The sequence below is a fragment of the Hipposideros armiger genome, unplaced genomic scaffold, assembly GCF_001890085.2.
Source record: "Hipposideros armiger isolate ML-2016 unplaced genomic scaffold, ASM189008v1 scaffold_595, whole genome shotgun sequence".
Classification (NCBI taxonomy): Eukaryota; Metazoa; Chordata; class Mammalia; order Chiroptera; family Hipposideridae; genus Hipposideros; species Hipposideros armiger.
This window is the reverse complement of record NW_017731945.1, coordinates 423769-447537: the sequence shown is the minus strand read 5'-3', so window position 1 is coordinate 447537 and position 23769 is coordinate 423769. Positions and strand designations below refer to the sequence as shown.

Genomic DNA, 23769 nt, shown 5'->3' with positions numbered 1-23769 from the left:
ATTATCCATAAATATAAGTGGTGCTCATAAATATCAGTATTTAAAATATTTCCACATGGCTAAACCAAGGGCAGATTTTTTTCTGTACTTTTTACTATTATATACATACATATGTAATAGTATATTATTATATACTATATACGGGGGTGCCAAAAAAATGTATATGCATGACCTGTATTCATCTTTTGTTATCAGTATATATTGAGCATTACAATTTTAATAGTTTTTTCCTTTCTTAAAATGTGTATACATTTTTTTGTCCCTCTCTCTCTCTCTCTCTCTCTCTCTCTCTCTCTCTCTCTCTATATATATATATATATATATATATATATATATATATATATATATGAAAATCTCACTAAGAACAAACAGTTTAACTGGATAGTATATTTATTGTGAGATTCATTTCACAGCCCCCACCCCCCCACACACACTCACAAACCACATGGATAAACATGAAGCCCCACATAGCTCCTAATCCACGTCTCTTCCTTCCATACTGGGCCCAGGTTCAGGATTCTGTGCTCAGCTTCATGCTATGTTACCGCAAGGGAGGGCCAGACTAGCACATCTATCCCACACCCCATCCCAGGTATATCTAGGGTGCTGAGACGCTCCAGGCAGGACAACCTGCATGGGGGTGGGGGCGGGGGCTCAGGTGATCCCCCTACCAGGCCAGTCCAGCAAGGGGTGAATTACACTGGCAAGTGGAGATGAGAATTTAGGCGAAGGTTGTGACTATCAGTTAAAAAGGTCCTTTGCATCTTGGCACATGAGCAGTTCAGAGACAAGTGAGAAAGGTAGACAAGAGGACCTGTGTTGTCAGGGTGAGCTCCTGGCCCCAGGACCATGGATGGAAGCGGCAAGGGACCTCAAGTGTATATTTGTTTGCAGGAGACCTCCACACTGAGTGTTCAGCTGTCCATGCTCTGAATAAAACCTCAGTCCCTGTGACAACGTCATGTCTGTCTTGAGTTTTATAGGGAGAGAAAGGAGAGAACAGAGGGTTTTCGAGGGATATAGAGTGGGGATGACATGTGCGGTGGAGGGAAGAGGAAATAGGAGTGAAAACTATTCCAAATGCTTCCTGATGGGATACTATGGGGAGGATGATTAATTGTGCTTTCCTGTTTCTTGGGCTGTTTCTGTTGTATTTATTCTTTTCCTTTTAAAATTTCTACTATACATATATGATGTGCTGCTTAAAGAAGAATAAAAGGAACATCCATGTACCTGCTACTGAGCACAGGCATTAGAACAATACCAGAACCTTCAAAACTCCGTGTACCCCAACAGTGCATCCGCTTCCCTCCCCCAGGGTTAACCACTATCTTGAATTTGGTATTAATCCCTCTGTTTCTTTTTTATTTATTTTGATAAATTCCCACCTGCAGTATGTATCCCTGAGCAATATTTTATTTCACTTTTTATTTTTAGCTCTTATATAATATCCCTCAGGGTCCAACAAAAGACAGGTGGCACACTCAAAATAGGTTCATTCAAGGACAGTTTTTGCAAAAACCATTTGCAAAGGTGTGGAAGTTGGGAACCATAAGGAATCGATAATTAAATCAAGTATGCAGGAGTTCATTGAAGTCGACCTGTTACTGTGCTGAGACCTGAAAGGCAGAGGGAAGGGAGCTGTTACCAGACTCAGAGTGAGGGTTTCCTTTAGAGTCAGCCACCGTGAGAGGAGAATGACAGGCTGAGGGACACAGGCAGCCCTACAGGGAGGCAGCTAGGGGAATAAGTACATTGGTTTCGCTTTCTTACCTCTTTCCCACCTCCTGTTGGGGCTCCTAATTGACTTCAGAAATTCTGTAAGCAGAAGGCACAGGGAGACATATATCGTTCATACAAATCAGGAGCAGAGAGCAGGGGAGAGGACAGGCATGTAGGGTGAGAGGTGGGATGGAAGATACCTAGCACAAAGGTGTGTTCTCCTGTGACTTGCTTTTTTAGTTAATGTTGAGATTCATCCACAGTGATGTTTTAACTTTAATTGTAGTTCATTCATTTTCACTCTTGTTTTATATTCCACTGTGTGAATTGACTGTGTAATTTATTTACCCATTTTCCTGATGATGGTAGTTTTCAGTTTTTCACTATTTTGATGTTGTTATGAATATTCTTGTTAATGTTTTTTGATGCCTACTCACAAAAACTTCTTCAGAGAACATACTTAGAGTAGAATTATTGTACTGAGACAATGGGTCAGACTTACCAGATGGTGCCAAATTGTTTTCAAAAGTTGTTGCATCAATTAATACGTCTAACTGCAGTATATGAGTTCCTTGTCAACACTTGATATTTTCTAACTTTAAAATTTTTGTCTATCTAATGTGTTTAGAATATTAGATTATTGTGGTTTTAATTTGCATTTCCCCAATTACTAATGTGGCTAGACATATTTTCATACATATGTTGGTCGTTAATATTTTCTCTGTTGTGAAATAACTGTTCAGATTTTTTTTGCTCTTTCTATTGTGTTTTTATCTTTTTCCTATTGAATATATTCTGATACTACCCTGTGCTAATTATATATGACACTTTTCTTTTCCCAATTTTTACTCATTAAACAACGTATCTTTATGTGCTTTTTAAACTTCAGTTCTTAATTTTAATGTGGTTGAAATGATCAATGTTTCCCATTTACACTTGTGCTTTTTAAGAAAAATTATAGTAAAATATACATAAGAAATATCATTTTAACCGTTGGGCGCAAGGCAAAAGTTATGAGTTCGGGCGCAATGTATCTACTAGATGCATGTATGACATTTATTTTCTTAAATTGGAAATGAAGGAAAATAACGTGTAAGCATGCTTATCACAAACACAACTGGCGATAGGTTACCGTAGAGGGGGAAGATATGGAAGCGATGAGTCACGATACTTAAGTTAACTGTTAGATATTTGAAAATTTGTGTGCAATGAATCTGTGAGATCAGTTGTGCCCGTTAATCATTTTTAAGCGTACAGTTCAGTGGCATTAAGTATATTTACATTGTTGTGCAACTACCACCACTATCCATCTCCAGAATTTCTTGTTTAAGAAATTCTTTGCTATATCAAGACCATCTGTATATTTGCTCTAAATTCTTAAAGTTTTGCCTTTCACATGTAAGTCATTAACTCATCTGGAATTGATTTCTGTGTATAGTTGGCAGTAGGAAATACATCCTCCCATATAGATAGCCAATTGTCCCAGCACCATTTAGAATTGTCCATCTTTTTTCCATTGATTTGTACAGTGGATCTGTCATATACCAGGTTTCTTCAAAGATGTGGGCTCATCTCTTGGTTCTTTATTCTATTCCATTGGTTGATTTGTCTACTCCTATACCAATATCACATTTCTTTAATATTATGTGGTTATGATAAGCCTTTCATCTGCCTGAATTGCTATTCTGCTAAAGATACACACTACTAAATCCTTAATTTTTTTCGGGTCTGTCCTTCATGGTCACATTCTTAGCCAGCTTTTCCTGACCTTCCTTCCTAAAATTTCAATGTCAGCTCCAAAAATTTTATATCCTCCTTCTCTGCTTTATCTGCTTGGCAATTATTATTTAACAAAGCAGTGTATATACTTCTCTTGTTTTTTGTCTCTTTTTCCACTAGGATATAAGGTCTATGAGGGCAGGAATTTTTGGCTGTTTCATTACTCTTGTAACCCCAGCTTACAGAACATTGCCTGGCACTTAGTAGGTGCTCAATTAGTATTTCTGGAGCAAATCACAATGTTGATAGATGGAAAGGTGACCCTTCCTCTCTGTCTTTCCCTTTAAGAATATGCTTTTTTCTAGTTCTCTTGTTCCTTGATGCTAGATTAATAAAAGCAATCTGAAGCAAAGGGAGAAATAACAAGGTGTTCCCTAAGATTTCTTCTCTAGCCATGGTCCAGATGTGAGCAATGAAATGGAAAGGGTGGAGGGACCAGTAGTTGGCCAATGGTGCATTAGCTTTTATGGGTCAGCTATCCTGCTGGAAACACCTCCATGTTTTCCATGGCAAGCCGAGCTGGTAGGACCTACGGTTTATAGCATCCTCACTGGGTAAAGAAATGTACCACACCTTTGGTTTTTAGGGTGACACACCCTGCACAGGAGGAGAATGAACACTCACTTTGATTTATCAAGCATGGCAACTAAAATTTCAGCTGTGTGACACACTTCAGTATAGTACTGGAACTATGGAGTCATCTAAAAGCGAATGCTCTGTGGGGCAGTCTGTCTGCAGCTGGGTAACGCCCAGGCAGGCACTGAATTGAACAGTGATGAGTCATGGAAATTCTGTCAGAGAAGGTGCTTTGTGCTTTATTATAGGACAAACTGGGAAGCCAAGTCATTCTGGAAGGAATGTGTATGAAGTTTTCAGATGAGGACTTGAAGTTTTATAGGTTAGTCATTTGATAAAAACCATCTGTTGAAATGTTAAGCTGAACCCATTACTTTTTTCATTCATCTCTCACATTTTACATCAACTCAGTATAATAAATATTTGTTGAGGGCCCATGGAGTGCCAGACACTGGGGTTATAAAGATGAACAGCACAGCAGTCCCTGTTTTGAGAGGCTTATGGTCCAGTGGAAGTACGAATTATGTGTTTATGTGTGTTTTCCTACCCCAGTAGTGAGGTCAGGATTTGTAATTTATATGCATCCTGGTTGCCAGGGCTGAGTGTTGTGCTGATCCACTTTTATTGATGAAATAAATCCATGAAAGAGCTTGCACTGATTTACCAAATATAGATGCTGAGATATATAACATTGTGCATTACTGCTACTAGGATAGTAAATTTGTATTACAATTGCCTCTGGACAGAGAAACCGACTTCACAGTGAGGTAGTGACCCAAACTGTGGCATTAGAAGACAATAAAGATGCTGGAATAGCTGACAGACACAAGCTATTTTGTTCTCTGAGGCTTAAAACAGATTTTGAAAATGATGAAAGGCAGATATTATGGGACATGTTTTGTAAGGTATTGGTAATGTTAAACATGAGCATATTTTTCCAGATCTCTCTGAGTTGGTCATACAATGACATTAATTATTTCAGCTTTTCAGTTGGAAGATACTACATCAGCACTTTAGGGGTCACAAAGATTAACAAAAGGGCCTCTGCCAAAAGGGCTGAAGAGCTAGTAGTGTTAGTATTCTTAACTAGCTGCACATGTATTCATAAACTTTGAAATATTGAATAGTGTGCAAAACTGGTGTGTAGGTGCACTTTTCTGAGGAGTGCGAACGTTAAATCATCTGGTGGTTTATGTTCCTCAAAGATTAAAGACCTCTGGGCCGGCCAAGTGGCGCGATGGTTAAGAACTGGCTTGGGACACCAGAGGGCCCCGGTTCACATCCCACATATGAGGGCCAGTGACACTGCCCTCCACAGCTAAGTTGCTGAACAACAGCTCAACCTGGAGCTGGGCTGCCTTGAGTCGTCGACGGCTGCAGCCCCTGTGGCAGTGGGTTGCCATGGGCTACCGTATGTAGTCAGCGGCCAGCATGAGCGGCCAGCAGCCGCCGTGAGCGGCCGTCCAGAAGCCGGCGACTGATCTGCCTCGCCAGAGAGGGGCGCAATGATGGTGCCAACTTGGGCCAGTGAAGCAACATCCTCCACAACTAGATTGAAGAACAAAACGACAGCAACTTGTCTGTTCCCCTTTCCCCAATTCCCCAGCACTGTTCCCATCCCCCCAATTCCCCAATAAAAATCTTTAAAAAAAGGAAAAGATTAAGGACCTCTGCACCGGAGGGATATAATTAAAGAAAGAATTATAGTATTCGGTTGTTGGAAAAGTCATGACGCATTTTTGCAGCGAAAAACATAGAAAAATACGTCATGACTTCTCCGACAACCCAATATATGGGAATTACAAAGAACATGAGGAGTAACCCAGGTGGAATAAGCAAAGTCTCAAAAGAATGGAGGAAGGCAGCATTTGACTACTGACGGATAGGTAGGGGGCGTAGGGCTCTTGGAGTGGAGAGACCATCATAAAGAGAGACAAAAATTACTATTGTCAATGAAGGAATACTTTTACAAAATTGGGATCATATGGCATATGTGGTTTTATGTACCCTGTTAACTGAGGATTTTCTCAGGTTGGTATCTTAAAAAACACACATATATTTTGAATGGCTGTATAAGGTCCCATGGTATGAATATATTTATTTATTTTTTCTGGGTTTTTACTCTTACAATGATGCAATGAAGTTCCTTGAACACAAATTTTTGTGCCCATTTCTGCACAGACTCATGTTAGTGAAATTATTTGATCAAACTGTATGAATTCTTTTAGGGATCATAATACACAGTACTATACTGTCCTCCAGAATTGTAGCAACACATCAACTCCCATGTGAGCCTATTGTACTGCACTTTGCCTAACACTGAGCGTTTTCATTGTAAAATCTTTGCCAATTTTGTAGGGGAAAATTTCTTTGCTGCCAATGATAAACATTTTTCAGATTTTATCATTAATTATTTTGTATATGAGCTATCTATTGCTGCTCTTTTCCCATTTTTCAATTTATGTCTTAGGATTTTTTTTCTAATTAATTTACATAAATTCTTCATATCTTGATGGTATTAGCCTTTTTGATATTATATTTATGGTGAATCTTTCCTCCAGCTTCATGACTGGAAAATATTTTTGTGATTTTTTTTTTAGATGCACAATTTTATATTTTCAGAGTCAAATCTTCAGATTTTCTTTTTTGTAATTTATTGTATTTAAATTCCTTTCCTATCCCGAAATGAGATAAATGTTCATGTAAATATTTTTATGGTCTGTGCTTCAGGGTTTTTCAGGCAGTTTTCATACTTTCAGGTATCTTCTTTGGACCAGGTGATGTAAATTATGTCTGATACAGAGGAAGGAATTAAGGTGAGGCACCCCTGTCAATATTAGTGGAATCAGTAATGTGGTGGTTGGTGTTCTGGTGCTTGGAGACAGTCTCTCTGACTTTGAACCTGGCTCTGTCACTTACTATGTGATCTTTGAAGTCATTTAACTTTTCTGTTCCACAATTTCCTTATCTGTAAAATGGGTGAATAATAGAACCTACCTCATATGGATATGAGGATAAAATGAATTGATATGTAAATCACTTAGAACATGTCTTGGTACAAAGTCAGTACCAGCCACAGTTTGGTCTATGCTGGGTAGATGCTTTGAAGCTTGATATTGTTTCAATATTCTTTGCATTTCTAAAAATTTGAGCATTTCAAAGCACTCTTCTACTCCTTTACCTTTAGTAGAGCCTTCCTCCGCCGCTTTTGTAAGTAAAACGCGCCTCCTGCAGGCCACAAGTTAAGTTCATTTCCAGCTCTTGAAAGCCCTACAGACCGTGGCGGGAGAGAGTTTCCGACCCGCCACTTCCGAGCGTCTCCAGACCGAGATCCACTTGCTCCCCTGCGCTTTCCACTTCTTCGTCACCTACTTCTTCCCTATGAGCCTGATCTCTTCTAATTTCTATAGACCCCAGAAGGGCTTCTGCGTGTGACCATTCATTCTTCACTCATTCAAGTTCATTGGAGATATTTTGCTGGGCGCTTGCTGTGCGCGAGGCATTCATGGTGGGGCTGGTAGTGAACTGAACTTAATTAAGACTATGTCGTTAGGGGGCTTGTGGTCTCATGGGAAAAACAAATACATATTGTGCATAGATGGGCAAACTGACAGCGATCTTTTAGTTTCTGTTTTTTCACCTGTAAAATAAGAGCTACAAGGTCGCTGAAAGATTAAACAAGAGAAAACAGAGCCTCTAAGAGTGAGCCCGGTGCAACAAGGGAGCTCAGCAAATGCCTGTTTTTCCAGCAAATGCCTGTTTTTCCTCCATTCGTCTCCATATCGAACATGATGAGTGCCAGCCAGCCTTGTGGGTTCAGGTGTCTCATTTTCAACTTACGGCCTCTTTGTTGGCATCACCAAACAGAGCTATTGATACTACACTCTTCAGCGTGTGGAAAATTTTGCCACTGGCATTCCAACACCCCAGTGTCAACCGTCAAAAGTTACGGACGGACTCCCAGTACAGGAAGCGCCCAGGCTCGCCCGCTGAGCGCCCGCGCGGGGTGGGCGGGGCGGCAGGGGGCGGGACTTGTGTAATCACTTCCGCTTCCGGACAAGTGAAATCTCCCGCCACTCGGGGAAACCGGGTGCTGGCGGTTGTTTTTTCGCGTTTGGTGTGGTTGCAGGTAAGAGAAACTCCCGTGGATTTAGGACGGACAGTAATTCTGGTGCTGAGACTTGCAGATCGAGAAAGAAGGGAGAGTGCTTTGCGGGCGGTGGGAGCAGAGGTATTGATCTGGCGCAGGTAGGGGTTCTGGGGGTCGGTCGGTTGGTTGATTTATTGGGGCAGAGACGCAGGTGCCGGTAGAGTTGAGTAGACAGTTTTCCCGGAGGAGGGTCGGGTAGGATGGGAGTAGGAATTTTTATAAGGAACTTAATGGATGCTTCCCAAACTGCGTTCCGAAAGACTGGAATCGAAAGACAGTTGTTTTGTTTCCCAGGGTCATAAGAGAGGAAGTGAGTAACTGGACCCGGTCCCTTAAGTCTCTTACCAGATAAAACCTACCGCGCTTTTCTCCAAGTTCAGGACTGAAGCCTGTATGAAATCTGATCTTAACTCTTGGGACTACAGAGATCTAAGGACGGTAGCACACAGACCTATGGTGAGCCGGCAACATCACCAGACTTTCTTGTTGCTGGAAGTTAGGATCACCACCTGCATCTTCTCTAGCACGCACTCCTCCCGCATTTCAAAATAGGTACAGGTGTATTGTTGAAAATCTGGAAAATACAGAAAGACATCGCCCAGGGATAACCACTGTTAACATTTTGTGCATGCCCTTCAACTTCGTTTTTTTTTGTCTGTGCGTGTGGAGTATTTATTTGTATATTTAGATTTGTTTTCTTTTCTCCACTTTCCATCATTTCAACCTTTTTATGTGCTTTCTTAAAAGGTAACAAGATGGAGTTTTCTGGAGCAAAGCGAAAGAAACCGAACTTGTCAGGTGATCAGCGGAATGTTTGCTACCCTCATAGCCTTCAGTTTTACTTGCAACCGCCTTCTGAAAACATATCTTTGATGGAGTTTGAAAACTTGGCTATCGATAGAGTTAAACGTGAGTGACATTTGAATTAGAATTTATATATTCTTGAGAACCTCACTTATACTTTGTGGGAATTAGTGTGGGTAATCTACTTCCTTCATTAAGCAATTCATTCAACAAATATTTATTAAAGGTTTACTATTGAGGGTTAGATATTCATTTATTTACTGTATATTTATTGAGTCCACTGTGTTCTAGTGGTAGGGATTGTGAGATGAATAATGTAATTCTCATCTTTGATGAAGTTGTAGTCTAATACATGGAAACAGACATCCAAAATGCTAATTATAATTTAGTATTTTAAATGCTGTACTAGAGGTAAATAGTAGTGCTGTTGAAGCAGTGGTGCGAGTGACTGTCTGATTAAATAAGACTTCTTAGAGAAATTGAAATGTGATTTGGACCTTGAAGAATGAGTAGAACTTTCTCAACACAGAAGTGAAGGGTTTTTTTAGGTTGAGATAATGACCTGTATGAAGGTTTGGAGGCATGAGAGACAATGTCATATTTGTGGGAACGTTGACAAGTTCAGGGTAGATGGAGAAGTGTGGATAACCAAGGGCATTTTGTGCCACGCTAATGATATAACAAGTGTAAGAAGAATGTGGCAACTGTACTGGGGTCCTTCTCATCCTCTGTGTGTTGGTGGAAGAAAGGAATGAGCTTGGCATGAACTGAAACAAATAGTAGCAATGTCTTCAGAGTTTATGTTCCAGGATATCCTTGTGGGAAAAGCATAAGAAGAGGAGAGATAATGTTCATCATTCTTAGAGGAGCAGGATGAGATCTGATAGAGAGGGTGCTCAGGATCTCTTTGTTGAAAGAAAGAGTGTTGACAAGGGAGAAAGGGGTTTTAGGAATCTTAGCAGTGTCAGATGTTTCATAGAGATTAAGATGATTCAAAAGTGTCCTTTGGGTTTTGTATTTAAAAGGATCCCCCTTTGTATGGGCCTGAACTAAGGCAGTGACAGCGGCAGTGATGAGACAGGAGAGATTTAAAGGATACCGAGGAGGTATTATTGACAGGATTTGGTCTGTTTGGATGTGAGCAGTGAGGGAACAGGTAGGAGTGGCTGAAGCTAGTGGGGATAGGAATAGCCAGAAGAGAAGCAGGGCTAGGGGGAAGATAATTAGTTTGCTTTGGGACATGGATTTATGTTCAGTATTCATTTTAGAAGCATTTTATTCTTGAGTTAAAAAATGCCTCTTTCTGTATTGATGAAAGACAAATTCACCTGAAGAAGAATTTATAAGGGGCTTTAGGAACTTGTAAACTGGATGTAGCATCTATTCAGGATGGTTCGTTTGGGTGATTGGAGGCCTTGTTTCTTCTCCTTCTGTGTTAAACCAGAAAGGAATGGCTATTTTTCTGATGAGTCTATGCTGAGTAAATGAAGCCGACTGCCTAACAGGCAGCTCCACATGAGGGATGTAAACATCGGTGCTTAATCTTTTTTCCATATCGACACACTTTTCTGTTCTTCAACCACAGCGGCTCAGTGTGGCAGTGATTATCCACTATTCCGCTCTTCCCCCTGGTTGAGAATCCCTGGTATTAGATTATGCTGTGGGACATTGATATTTTCTGAACATGAATGAAGATTCATAAAGATCTCATAAACATATATAATTTGTATAATGTACTTTCAGAAAATAAAACTGTTACAACTTGTCATCTTTTTTAAGTAAGTACTTACGGAATTGCTGTCCATAGATATCATTTGTCTTGGTTTAGTTTTTTAAAATTATCTTGCATTTATATGTTTTTCTTTCTTTTATTCTTTTCTTTCTTTTTTTTTTAAGTGCTAAAAGCAGTTGAAAATCTTGGTGTGAGCTATGTGAAAGGAAGTGAGCAATACAGGACTAAGTTGGAGGCTGAGCTTCGAAAGGTCAAGTTTTCCTTTAGAGTAAGTAAAAGGGGAAAGAAATGTTCCTTCAGTTTGTATATGTTCATGAACTGAGCATCAGTTGTGGGAAAGGTCTTGTATTAGGCACAGGGCTTTCATAAAGATAATACTGCATAGACTCTGCCTGAAGATACCTACAGCCTCCTAGGGGTGATTAACATGTAGTCAGGTGGTTGTAATACGGCCGGGTTTGTCCAACTTTGGTACTATCGATGTTTGGGGCATGATAATTCCTTGTTGCAGGGACTGTCCTGTGCATTGTAGGATGCTCAGTGGCATTCCTGGCTTCTACCCACTAGATGTTTCCAGACACTGCCACATGTACCTTGTGCATTACAGGATGATGAATGTTATTACTAGGTGTATGCTCCAGGAACTCTAATAGCATGTGTAATCACCCAGTTCAGATTGTGGTGGTTTGGGAAGGCTTCCAAGAGGAGGTAATGCTGGAATTGCATCTTAATGGGTATGATTAGATTTTTATTTTGGGAAAATGACTGCCAACAGCAGATTGACAGGCTCAAGTTTGGTAGGAGGAAAACCAGTTAGGAGCCAAGAAACGAAGAGGATGAATTGAATGGAGAGAAGAAGACTGATTGAAGAGATATTAAGGTGGAATCAAAAGATTTTGGTGACTGGTTGCAGAGAGAAGGGAGAGAGAAGAGTTATGAATGACACCCAGGTTTCTAGTTGGGACAACAAGGTGGACGGATGGTAGTGATATTCTGAGATGTGATACACAGGAAGAGAAGTAAGACTTGAAGACATCGAGTTTAGTTATATAGACATGAATTTGAGGTGCCTGTGGAGATGTCTGGTGGACAGTAGGATATGCATACAGGTCTGGACTTTGGAGATCTCTGGGTGGGAGTATAGATTTAAGAGGAAGGTGGGAATCATTAGGAGTAGGTGAGAGTACCCTAGGGAAATATTTGAGTGAGAAAAGAATATGATGGAGAGTAGGACACGAGGAATACCAATGTTTAAGGTGAAGTAGAATTGGAGGAGTCTGGGAAAGAGATTGAGAAGGAGTTGCCTGAGAGGTAGGAGGTCAGCCAAGGAAGGCAAGAGATTCAATAGTAATGATCAAGATACAGATAATAACATTAAAGGAATAGCAACAGCAAGCATTTCTGTTATGCTTACTATGCCCTGGAGCTTGTTCTAAGAGAATTACATACATTAACCCATTGTAATCCAGACAACAGTGTTTTGAGGTAGGTAGTATTATCATCCTTATTTATTTATTTATTTATTTATTTATTTATTTATTTATTTATTTTAAAGATTTTATTGGGGAATTGGCGAAGGGGAATAGTGCTGGGGACTCGGGGAAGGAGAACAGACAAATGGAGGAGGGGAACAGACAAGTTGCTGCCCTTTTGTTCTTCAGTCTAGTTGTGGAGGATGTTGCTTTACTGGCCCATGTTGGTATTATGATCATTGTGCTCTTCCCGGCTGAGGTAGATTGGTCGCTGGCCATTGGATGGCAGCTCACGCCAGCTGCGAGCCGCTCATGCTGGCTGCCAGCCGCTCATGATAGCTCAAGGAAGCCCACTGCAGCCCCACTGCAGCCTATGCCGTTGCCTGTGATTCATGGCAGCCCAACTCCAGGTGGAGCTGTTGTTCACCATCTTAGCTGTAGAGGGCGCAGCATCACCGGCCCATGTGGGATCTGAACTGGCGGCCCTGTTGCTCAGAGCTCGCGCTCCCAAGACAACTCTTAACCAACGAGCCACTCACATGGTCCTATCATCCCTATTTTATAGATGAGGACAGTGAGTTATATTATAGATAGGCTAAGTAACTTGCCCAAGCATGTGAGATAATATTAGGTTGTCGGAAAAGTCATGACATATTTTGTCTATGTTTTTCAAAGGTCATTTTTTTATATAAAGAATAAAGATCAATCAATGATATATTGCCCGTTTTGTTCGATAACCTTTTGCCATCTTTCAGTGAGCTTCATAATTGCTTGTTCATAGAAGGACGTGTCTTTATTTGCGAAAAACTGAACAAGGTGCTGACTTACAGCCTCATCTGAATTGAACGTTATAGCACGCAAGGAGTTTTGAAAAGAGCAAAACAAGTGGAAGTCAGACGTTTCAAGGTCAGGCGAGTATGGTGGGTGTGGCAACACATCCCATCCAAGCTCCAATAATTTTTGATGGGTGATCAAACTTGTGTGTGGTCTTGCGTTGTCGCAATGGAACACAACTCCTTTACAATTAACAAGCTCTGGACGTTTCTGGATGATGTATTCGTTCAAATTGTCCAATTGCCGACAGTACACATTCGAATTGATTGTTTCATTCTATGGTAGGAGCTCGAAAAACACGACACCTTCAAGATCCCACCACACTGAGAGCATAACCTTCCTCTGATGAATGTCTGCTTTTGATGTCGTTTGAAGCGAATCATCACATCCGTCGGGACCAAGACCGTTTGTGCACCACACTGTTGTAAACAATCCACTTCTTATCACCAGTTATCAGTTGCTTCAAGAAGGGATCGTTTTCCTCACATTTAATGAGCATGTTGCAGATGTTTATACGTGCCGTTAAATGAACTTCTTTGAATTCATGCAGAACCCAAATATTGAGCTTGCTAAGTATCCCAGCTTCTTCAGGTGGTCGTGAATGCTTGAATGATGGATGTTCAATGTTTCTGCAATCTCTCGTGTCATGTAATGTGGGTTTGACTCGATCAATGCCTTTATTTTGTCATCAACCTTGGTGGGCCTCCCTGACTGAGGAGCGTCATTGAGATCAAAATCACCAGCACGGAATTTTGTGAACCATCATCGGCACTGACGTTCTTGTAGAGCATTGTCACCCTAAACTTTATGCAACTTTTAACAAGCTTGATGCATGTTCTTCCCTTTATGGAAGTAAAACAGTAAAATATGGCCAAAATGCACAGTTTGGTCTTCCATCTTCAATTTGTAAAATCTCCCAAACTCAACCATATCGCTCAATTTTTTTTTAGAATGAAGCTAGAACTGTCAGCTGTCAAATGACATAGCAATAATGTAGATCTGAATGACTTTAGTACTTCCAAAAATGAACTAGTGCCATCTGTTGCAAACATGCGTCATGACTTTTCTGACAACCCAATAGATGGTGGAGCCAAAATTCCAATCTGGGCTTATTGTCTCCAAAATGTTGTGATGCTCTTAACCACAGCAGCCTCAGAAGCTTAGGAAGGATCATGTAAAATGAGTTATACAGAATCCATTGATCTATCAACGGGGTGGACTCTTTGTAGATAGAAGGAGACGCCTGAAAGATGACAGTGGTTGGAGGAGGGAGGTGGGAGTTGGATATGGAACATGTAGTATTTTAAGATGTTCAGCTGGAAGGACGGGAGAAACAGAGCTGAATATAGAGGCTGTTGTTGGGAAAAGAGAAGATACATATGTATGCATATATGTATACACATACATGACGAGATAGTTATACATGTTTATAAGCTAAGCAGAAAGATCTAGAAGAGGAGGGGAGCTTGAAGGTACTTTGAGAGAGCATTTGATAAGGTCTTAGAAGGCACGAGCAGATGGGCTGCAGGGTTTAGGTGTAAGAATTAGCTTTCCATAGGAGGAAGGGCAGATGCTTTATCCATGGAGATGGAAGGGAAGGCAGCACAACATGTGGGCACAGAGGCCTGGAGCTGAAGTTAGCCTGGTGGCCTTTATTTTCTGTAAGATAGGTGAAGTCATCCATTGAGAGAGAAGTGGAAGGTGGGATGGTAGGGAGCTGGGGTCAACCAGTGAAGACTGAATCAGCTTTTCTAAGAAGTGAAGAAAGAGATAGTTATATGTCAAATCCCAGCTCTGATGCTTCCAGGTTTTGTGACCCTGAACCAGTTATATGGCTTCCCTGTGCCCCAGTTTCCTCATCTTTAAAATAGGGATACACAGCAGTGTCTACCTCCTAGGGTGTTTTAAAGGATTACATGGGTTAATAGATTAAAAATGCTGAAAACTGTGCCTCGTACCTCATAAGTGCTCAAGATGTGCTTGCTCTTACTATTTTGGTCTTGAATAAGGTTTCCTTGCTGTTGGTAAAGAGGCTGTGAATTCTTAATATTCCAAATTCCCGCAGTTGTGTGTTATTTCTCCAGAGGTTCTCAGCATTTTGGGAATAGGACTGTAGAATATAGCTATCGAGTAATTTAGAATCTAGGTTTTGCCGGAAGGTTGAAAAGCAAGAAGTTGAGGGTTGTAAGAAGTGGTTGAAGTGGTGAGTGCTCTGGGCATATGCTGGATAAGAAAGTTAAGAGAGGAGGCATTCATAGGAGGGAAATGGTTGGGTCCAAACCCGGCAGTTTTGCTGAGATGAGTTCCGTTCTCAGTTTTACCTGAATGCTAACTTAAGTCAACTGATAATTATCCTGGAAAGCATATTATGAAATTTGTGCTTTTGAAACTTTTACTTTGCATTGACTTATGCTGACTCAATATTTCTTTACACCTCTTACTATTCTCATGCATTGATTTTATTCCTGTGCCATTATTTTTAAGGAAAACTTAGAAGATGAATATGAACCACGAAGAAGAGACCATATTTCTCACTTTATTGTGCGCCTCGCGTATTGCCAGTCGTGAGTATACATTTATATGCTCACAGTCAAATCTGATGTCCTGGGTTATAAACTGGTACATGGAAAGCTAACCTGTATTGTACTGAATATAGGAAAACAGAATAACATCAGAAACCAGTGGTTCATGGGCTGAACACTGCTGCAGCAAATTGTTTGAAACAAGTTGTTTGCTACAAAACACCGGAAAAAAATTCTGTTGCAAATTTTGCCTTGTTGAGACGCTTTTTGACTTTGTGGAAGAGACTTCATCTGGAATTTAAAATTGGAGGGGATTTCATTGGGAAGAAGGCCTTTTGATACTTTTTTCCCCCCTAAAAAGTAGTAATATTTATAAGAAATAATGAATCGAATACACACTTGAATTAGATACAGGTTTTTAGAAGTTGAGATGAATGGGCAAGTGCTCATTAGAATAAGATATTTTCCTTTGGTAGTTGGTTTCTTATATGTCAATAGTGCCACCCAGAGGGACAAGGAGTAAGTTGCCGTTCTTTAAAAAAAACCAAAACAAAACTTTGTTTTTTTCTGTATTAATTTTGGCTAAATAACATACTTATAAATTTCTGATTTTTAAAAAATTTATAGGCTTATCAAATGAATATTGAATTGTTTACTATCCCAAGATTAAAAACTGAGAAATTATTGACCAGCTTTGGTCCTAGATATTTTCTTTTGTAAAAAACTATATGTAGTTTATGCAATTTATGCTGTAAATGTATTGCTGAAAATGTGAAAGTCACTTCAGAAAAAAACTAAATCATATTTTACATACAATGGCATAATTATAGCAACAATAATGCCCATTATGTATCTGTTTTGTAAATTAACATACAGTATTTGTATGTTGGCATTTAACAAATTGAGGTTACAGTGCATATTAAATTTTGTGAAATTAGCCATAGAGCTGTAAGCAAAGTTTACTTTGTGAAGTTTATCTGATCATGATCTATTCAGAGATAAAGTTACCTTTAAAAAATATGGGTTTATTTGGCGTTGATGAAACCACCTTAGACGAAGGAATACCCCATTTTCTAATGTAATTGACTATTTTGCTGTTACATTAAATACAGTGGACTTTTTTTTTATATTATTTGATAATAATGCAGCTAGGCTTGAAGTATTCTGTATTTATTGCTTTTAATTTTATGGTCAGAACACCTCGCCTCCCATATTCAACACATCCGTGGAATATTGTGGTGTGTGGTATTGATACTCTAGGACTTGTAACTTTTAACTTCTGTCTATTGGCATCTTGTTTGCGTTTGAATATTGTTTCATAGAAACTTCCTGGATTTAATAATTGGTGGATTTTAAAAATAATCATTGGACTTTTCATTTATACTTACAATTTTTCCATCTCATTTCAGTGAAGATCTTAGACGCTGGTTTATTCAACAAGAAATGGATCTCCTTCGATTTCGATTCAGTATTTTATCCAAGGACAAAATTCAAGATTTCTTAAAGGATAGCCATTTGCAGTTTGAGTCCGTAAGTATATTTTTGTAGTCATCTCCAATTGCTTTCATTATTCATCCCTCCCTGTTGCCTTAAGTGGTGGTATTAATGAGTTTGTTCTTTTCACATTTTCTCCTTTAATACCTGCCAGAGATAATAGCTATTGGCTTTGCCCGACAACCTTTCCCTTTCCATGACTAGAAGAAAAGGGGCTCCTTAGTACCAAAGCCCCACATTTAGTTGCTCTATTAAACATGTGATTAATGAAAGCACAAAAAGGTTTAATTTATAAAAGCTTATCTTTAACCAGAATCTTCTAGGCCAAAAATTTAAAGTTAATAATGCATTAAAGAAAACAGAAGTTTAGTACTTGTTTCTAATAATGAAATTTAGAGGGGTTAACACTTTAAAAGTCAGTCATCAGTAAAATCTCTGTCTGAATAGTTTTAAAAAGTAATTTTGCAGACAACTCTGAATGATTTACATGTGGTAATTACATAAAAAAAGAGAAATGTCTGGGACGTGTTTAGCAAGATAAGTATTGTGGGTGGAAATAGAATTTATGTGTTTTGGGTGACTTTATGCTGCAATGGGAAGGTAGAAAAATTCAGTTTTGGAAGATTTAGAGCAGCCAGCAGTAGTAGGACTGGTTGAAACTCTACTTCTGTGTGATAATGGGTGACTTTAGGCCAAAATAGAATAAAAAAGGAGAAATTGAGTACGTGAAAGACATTGTCGTATCTGAGAAGTGGAAGATGTACCCACTCTAATAAGTATCAGTGTAGGTTATTGAGTTGAAAGAAGAGTTTGCATGAAGGAAGTAAATAAGCAGTTAGTAGACATTTAGTGTCTATTATGTGCTAGGGAGGCATTTTCTCTCATTTCTCATAAGAGCCCCATGAGGTTTCTGAATATCATCTACCTAGGCATGGAAACGTGGCAAGCCCAGGACCTGCTCACCCAAACCCCACGCATTTTCCATTTCCTTTTGTTATTGCTTGGATAATTTCCTCCTTTCTGATTTTGCTTTTCTCTCTTTATAATTTCTTGTTAGAATTTGGACCTCCTGGATTGGTCTTTTTATTCTCTTTATTGTCCTGACATCCAATCTTTATCATTTGTTTTATTTTATAGGAAAGCTCTTCAACTTCAGATTTTCTACGTAATTTTTTTTCTGCCGTCATCTTTTTAATGTCTAACAGCCCTTTCTTGTTTTCCTTATAGTCATCTGTTTTTATTTCATGAATGTAATATCTTTTTATTTTTGAAGATTATTCATATATTCTTTTGCTCCTTTCATTGTCTACTTTTCATTCCTTTAGTTCATCCGTTTTAATCTTTCATGTGGAATGTTTTCTTTGAATGTGTAATGATCCTTTACTATTTGTTTTTGTTTAAGATTGAGATACCAAAAAGTGGATTGAAAGATTGGGCTTTATGTACAGATGCAAGTGTATGAGACACTTATTTAGCAGTGGGCCTTATTAGATCACGTTTTAAAAAAAGTTCGGTTGTTGGATGACCCTGCCAAAGTCAATATTTTGGAGGAAGCCTCCAATCTCCTGCCACAGTGATTTGTAACTTAATGCTAACGTTCTTGTATCAGAAAGCCAGGAGCCCACTGATCACTAAGGTGGCTTTATTTTTTGCATTCCTTGACTTAAACATTTTTCATCTTTTGTATATGGTGCTTCTAATTCATGATTTTTTCTGTTTTCTGAGGTGATAATCAGCTTTCTTCTTTTCAGCATCTCTCCCTCCCTCCCTCCTTTCCTTCCTTTCTTCTTATTGTGTTTCATTCAACAAGTCACTTGAGGTGCATTATAATAAACATATACATTAAAATAAGATGTAGAAATATGAGTAAAATTGAAAGATTGACTGAAGGGAGAATTAACACCCACATTTGTATGTTGTGGGGAGGGGATGTCCTCTACAGTTTCTAAAATGAACAGTAACTTTGGCTTCCTGTGTTTTTCTAATTTAGTGATTCTCAATGAAGGGATAGAATAGAGGTAGTTCTCATAGGGGATTTATCAGAATTTAGGGTAGAGTGTGAAAAACATTATGCCTTTGGTTTTTTAAATAAACACTAGAATATCAAACTTGATCAAGTGTTTGTAGCTGGTGGAGATTCATGGAAGATAAAAGTAAGAAAGCATTACAGGGGGCCTGTCAGAAAAATCATTCCTGTGGCAGATCATAATCACTTTCCTGGCAGAGACCTTCTCCTTCTTCTTCTGGTAGTCTTCCATGGCATCTGATACTGGTAATTGAGGCATTTGGTTCAGGTGCTGTTGATGAACGTGCCCGTAGCTCCCTGTAGCTTTTCCTCTCCCAACTTTTACCATTTCATTAATAGGAACATGCAAATTCTCTTCGCTTTGATTAGAGTATTTGGTTTACATTTGAAAACTGTTGTGCTAAAGCAGATTGAAGTGGTGTTTTTAGACTCAGGCCTCATGTTTTACCCTCAGGACAAAGCAAGAGTTAGGGAACAGTTACTAATATTTGTTGCGTAAGCTGGTCTCTGATGTGTAATAGGCCTGCTGCCTAAGTCAAGTCAGGAAGAAACAGTGGGGAGTGGGGAGCCATCTTTGTTTCCATGTCCCAGAAGCTGGATTGCTGGCACACACATCTTAGAGTCTACGCGGACTTCCAAGTGTGTATATATGTGTGTGTATTTCTCTTTCTTTTCAGTTTTATTAATGCTGCAGTGACTTTGCTATTGATCTGATTCTGTAATATATATATGTTTTTACGTTAGGAGATGCATTTTTATAACTAAATTGTATTGTTTTTGCTTTGATATAGAATGTACAAAAGGTAATTTCTTTGCATCATTTTTTTTCTCTTAAATTTTGTTTTTGTTCAGTTTGTCGTGGCTGATATAATTTTATTTGATAAAAATTTGGAGGGGGTGAATGGGGCGAGTTATCACATCTGGGACTATTGTGTTCTATTTCTGGCTCTGGTAGTGCTTTCGTACTTTGGCTTTTTTAGTCTATATTTGGGTTTCCAGGGGATAGTAGAATTTAAATCTTTATGACATATAACAGAAAGCCTTAATATGAAGTATTCAAAACAGAAAACTGGTATTTTTCATTTTTTGACTTAGGTGTAAATGCTTTGGATTTTAAATCTGAAATTTCTAGGAAGAATTAGAAGGGAGTAAATATTGCTGTCTGTGGGGACTGTTTTGGATCTCTCATTGCTGAGTTGATTGACTTACTCTTGTGTCACATTAAAGGTGAATGGGTAAGGTTAAACAGATTCTATTAATGCTTCTTCAGTTGACCAGTTAGGGAAAGGTCAGGCTTTGACAGCTATCAGCCTCACAGACAAAGGGCCTCAGTGCTTTTGTAGTTCAGAATCTGGACAGCAGAATATAATTTACCTCAATGTTTTAAAACCTTTTCAGGACGGTCAAAAAATATTTTTTATTTGATTTCAATTACCAGTGGATTTATTGGCAGAGTGTTTTTTCTTAGAATAGTACGGATGGCAGGGACAATGAAGGTGAGCATCTTAAACGATGTGGAGAGTATTCTGTGTGTCACAAATAAAAACTCCACTGCATATTAAACAGAACTAGTGCTATACAATTGCCAAAATGTTTAGGAAATAAGGGTTTTTGAATGAAGGCCAGTGCAGCTGATAACCTTATTGCCCTGCTTACTGAAAACAAATACATGTGAAACTTTGAATTATTTATTTTTGCTTATTTTAAAATAGTTTTCCTTATCCTGAACCTCACATTTTAAAATTTGTTTCCTATCCCTTGTAGTTTGAAATCTTAATTTCTTCTTAGAAATTATTTCATGTCATTTTTGGCTGATAACTTCTTTTTAGTGAACATGAATTTGTTTATCATTTGTTATTAAAAATGTCAGTTATATGAATTTATTAGAAACTTTTGGATGCCTTTCTCCAGTTCACATTGGAACATTGATTTAATAGATTTACATATGTAGACTTTCAAAATAGTTTTTGGTGTTTACTTGAGTATCATTATTTCTTAGATATTTCTAAGTTGGTGTTAAGGTAGCCATGGTTTTCTGATCATTTTGGCCCTTATATCATATTCCTGGTTAGTTGATCTAGCTTGGGTTGTTGTATCTCTTTTGGAATATGCATTCATCATTGTGGTTAAACTCCCGTTTCTATTACTTAAAATATGAAAGTGCCATTCATCTAATGTACATGACTTTCTTTATACCTACTTTCTGGGATATGTTTACAAATTATTATAAGCCTATTAATAAGTTGCAAGGTGATTTCAATATGGTGCCTGCAAAAGGAAGAAATATGTGTACCTTCAGTCTTTTTGACACAGAAGAAATTTCAGCCAATAGGGAGCCTGAGGATATAATTGAGACAGGACACACAGATGTAAAAGTGAAACACACTAGAGAACAAATGTGTCTGATAAACTTGGAAGCTTTTTACGAGACTTCTGACAAGCCATTGACTATGACAGTAGTGGGAAGGGGTCTGGAGAAGAGTGAAGTGGGGTGGTAAGACAAACACTCAACATTCTCAGTGGAAATTTCAGAACTAAAAGCAACTGAGGGGGGAAAGGGTTAATAACCAGACAAAAGGTCAAGTTTATCTCCAGAGTGGGGAAATAAATAATTTAATGTTCCAAGAATGTGAAGTAGGTAAGTTTGAGTTGAATTGCTTAATGGTTCTAAACATGGTGCTCTCTTTGTTTGAATTAATTTCTAGAAAAAGTAGTAGTCAGTTCAAAACTGACTATTTTGTTTCATGAACACTAGGTAACCTTTTAGATGAGTATAGTAATATGGAATATTTATCCTTTCTCAGGGTTACATATTAGGTGAAATACATATGTTATATATGAAATGAGCTTCTTCAATTGAACTGAATTTGAGGCATTATGCTGGTTAGCAAATTTCAATTTGTTCTGTATTTTATGTAGGAAAATTTATGATTTAGACAAGAGCTGTTTATGTGTTTCTATTACTATTGCATACCTTTAACTTCTTTCCAAATGATTTAAATGAAGGCATTAACAGAGGGGTTCCTTTCTATAAGCAGACTCCACAAATACTATAATGCTTTTACTCTCACAGTGGTTTTTCAAATGAAATAATTATGGAAGCCAGCTCTGTATTATTTTATATATATTTGTTGGATATCTGTAGTATTATATGTGGAGAATGAGGAAAAGTTTCACTGAATTTTCTAGTTAATGGAGGCCTAACCATTTATGCATATAGTTGTAAAAATACACCACGGCAGATGGTCTTTAGTGGCAATATTTTAGAAATTCACAGAATTTGGATTTTCCTTATCAAGCTACAAAATTAGATTCTGCTCATTATAAGATAGTTTAAACCTAGAGATGCTATGACTAAATGTGAAACTTCAAGCTGAATTACCCTTGAAGGCTAAAATTAACATATGCAGAAAATTTCAAAATAACTTGCAAGAGTCATTTCTCTTTTTTAAAGTTTTGGTACAGCTTTTGCATATAGAATTCCTTGTGTTCTCATTGTTGAAGACTTCATGTCTGTGATTTTGCCCTTGAAAAAAATGTATGACTCAGTTAGTCGAAGTTTCCCACATATAGTTATGTCCTAGTTGTCTTATAATGTTATATACATGTTACTATTTAGATCCTAAGAGTGGAAGTAATTTTACTAAATATCATCATTAGTGTTCTTATATTCTGTAGTTAAACATTTACATTTAAGGTGTTACTCATGTTTCCTGAAGGTGTCCCAAAAAAGATACTGAGTTTTTAATGTATATATTGTTTTTCATTCTGTAATCTTCCTAACCTTTTCCTATTCCCCCCAAACTCCCTGAAAATTTAAACTTTTTAGTTGAAGTTATGTCATGGCCTAGTTCAGACTTAGGTCAGACTGCCTTATCCTAGGTCTTTGGATGGCAGTAAAAACCAGAGATGTGGAGGACTCATTGGAGTTACAGGAAAAAAAAGAGAGAGAGAAAGAAATAATTTTGTGTTCCCAGTCATTGAGTGGCTAAATCTGAGTTACAAAGGCAGGAGGAAGTAGTTGCAGTAACAAGTTATCTAATTAGCCTAGGCCCTGTCACTATATCCATCCTGCTATTTACTTCCCACCCTTCTGAAAGCAGACAGAGCAGTGAAAATCCTTATTCTGAACTTCTCTCCATTTACTCTCCACCTGCCACTGATGGCTAATCTCCTTGGCTTTCAGATTCCCGGTGCCATTCTGTAGGTATTGATCCCTGCCAATTGTCTGGCTTTCTTTCCTGTTCATCTCTGCTCTCCCAATTCCAGTGTCCCATGATGCTTTTGGGCAAGAGAAACCTTCTGTCATCTATATTGGGGCCTAATAGCCAAATATTTTCCAACTCCTTTTAGTTGATCCAAGGAGTAAGGCCTCTGCGTAAATGTTAGGAAATCCAGAGGACTGTTTGGGAACTTGCATGGGGGGTGGTGTTGGTGGTTCTTGTTCCGCAAGGAAGGAGTGCTTGTTGAATACTGAATGAGCAGTGGATTTACTACGTTTTTGGTCAGCCCAGTGATATAAGGAGACAGAGGAGAGAAGTTAGTAACTAGTAGCTAACATTTATTGGCTATTTACTGAGTGCCACACTCTAAGCTTAATGCTTTACATGGATTATAAAATTTAATCCTCACAACAGCTCCATGATGAAACTGAAACT

At 38.5% G+C, this 23769-nt stretch overlaps 1 protein-coding gene across 1 annotated transcript in view; it reads left to right on the top strand.

The window, feature by feature from the left end:
- The first annotated feature begins 8137 nt into the window (after positions 1–8137).
- The window catches only part of PRIM2 (DNA primase subunit 2), a 254367-nt gene continuing 238735 nt past the window's right edge, over positions 8138–23769 (top strand). The window contains exons 1-5 of the mRNA XM_019624588.1: positions 8138–8206; positions 8975–9136; positions 10928–11031; positions 15554–15633; positions 17001–17121. Coding sequence (XP_019480133.1) covers positions 8983–9136; positions 10928–11031; positions 15554–15633; positions 17001–17121 — 459 coding nt within the window. The 5' untranslated portion in view covers positions 8138–8206; positions 8975–8982. The remainder of the gene's footprint in view (positions 8207–8974; positions 9137–10927; positions 11032–15553; positions 15634–17000; positions 17122–23769) is intronic.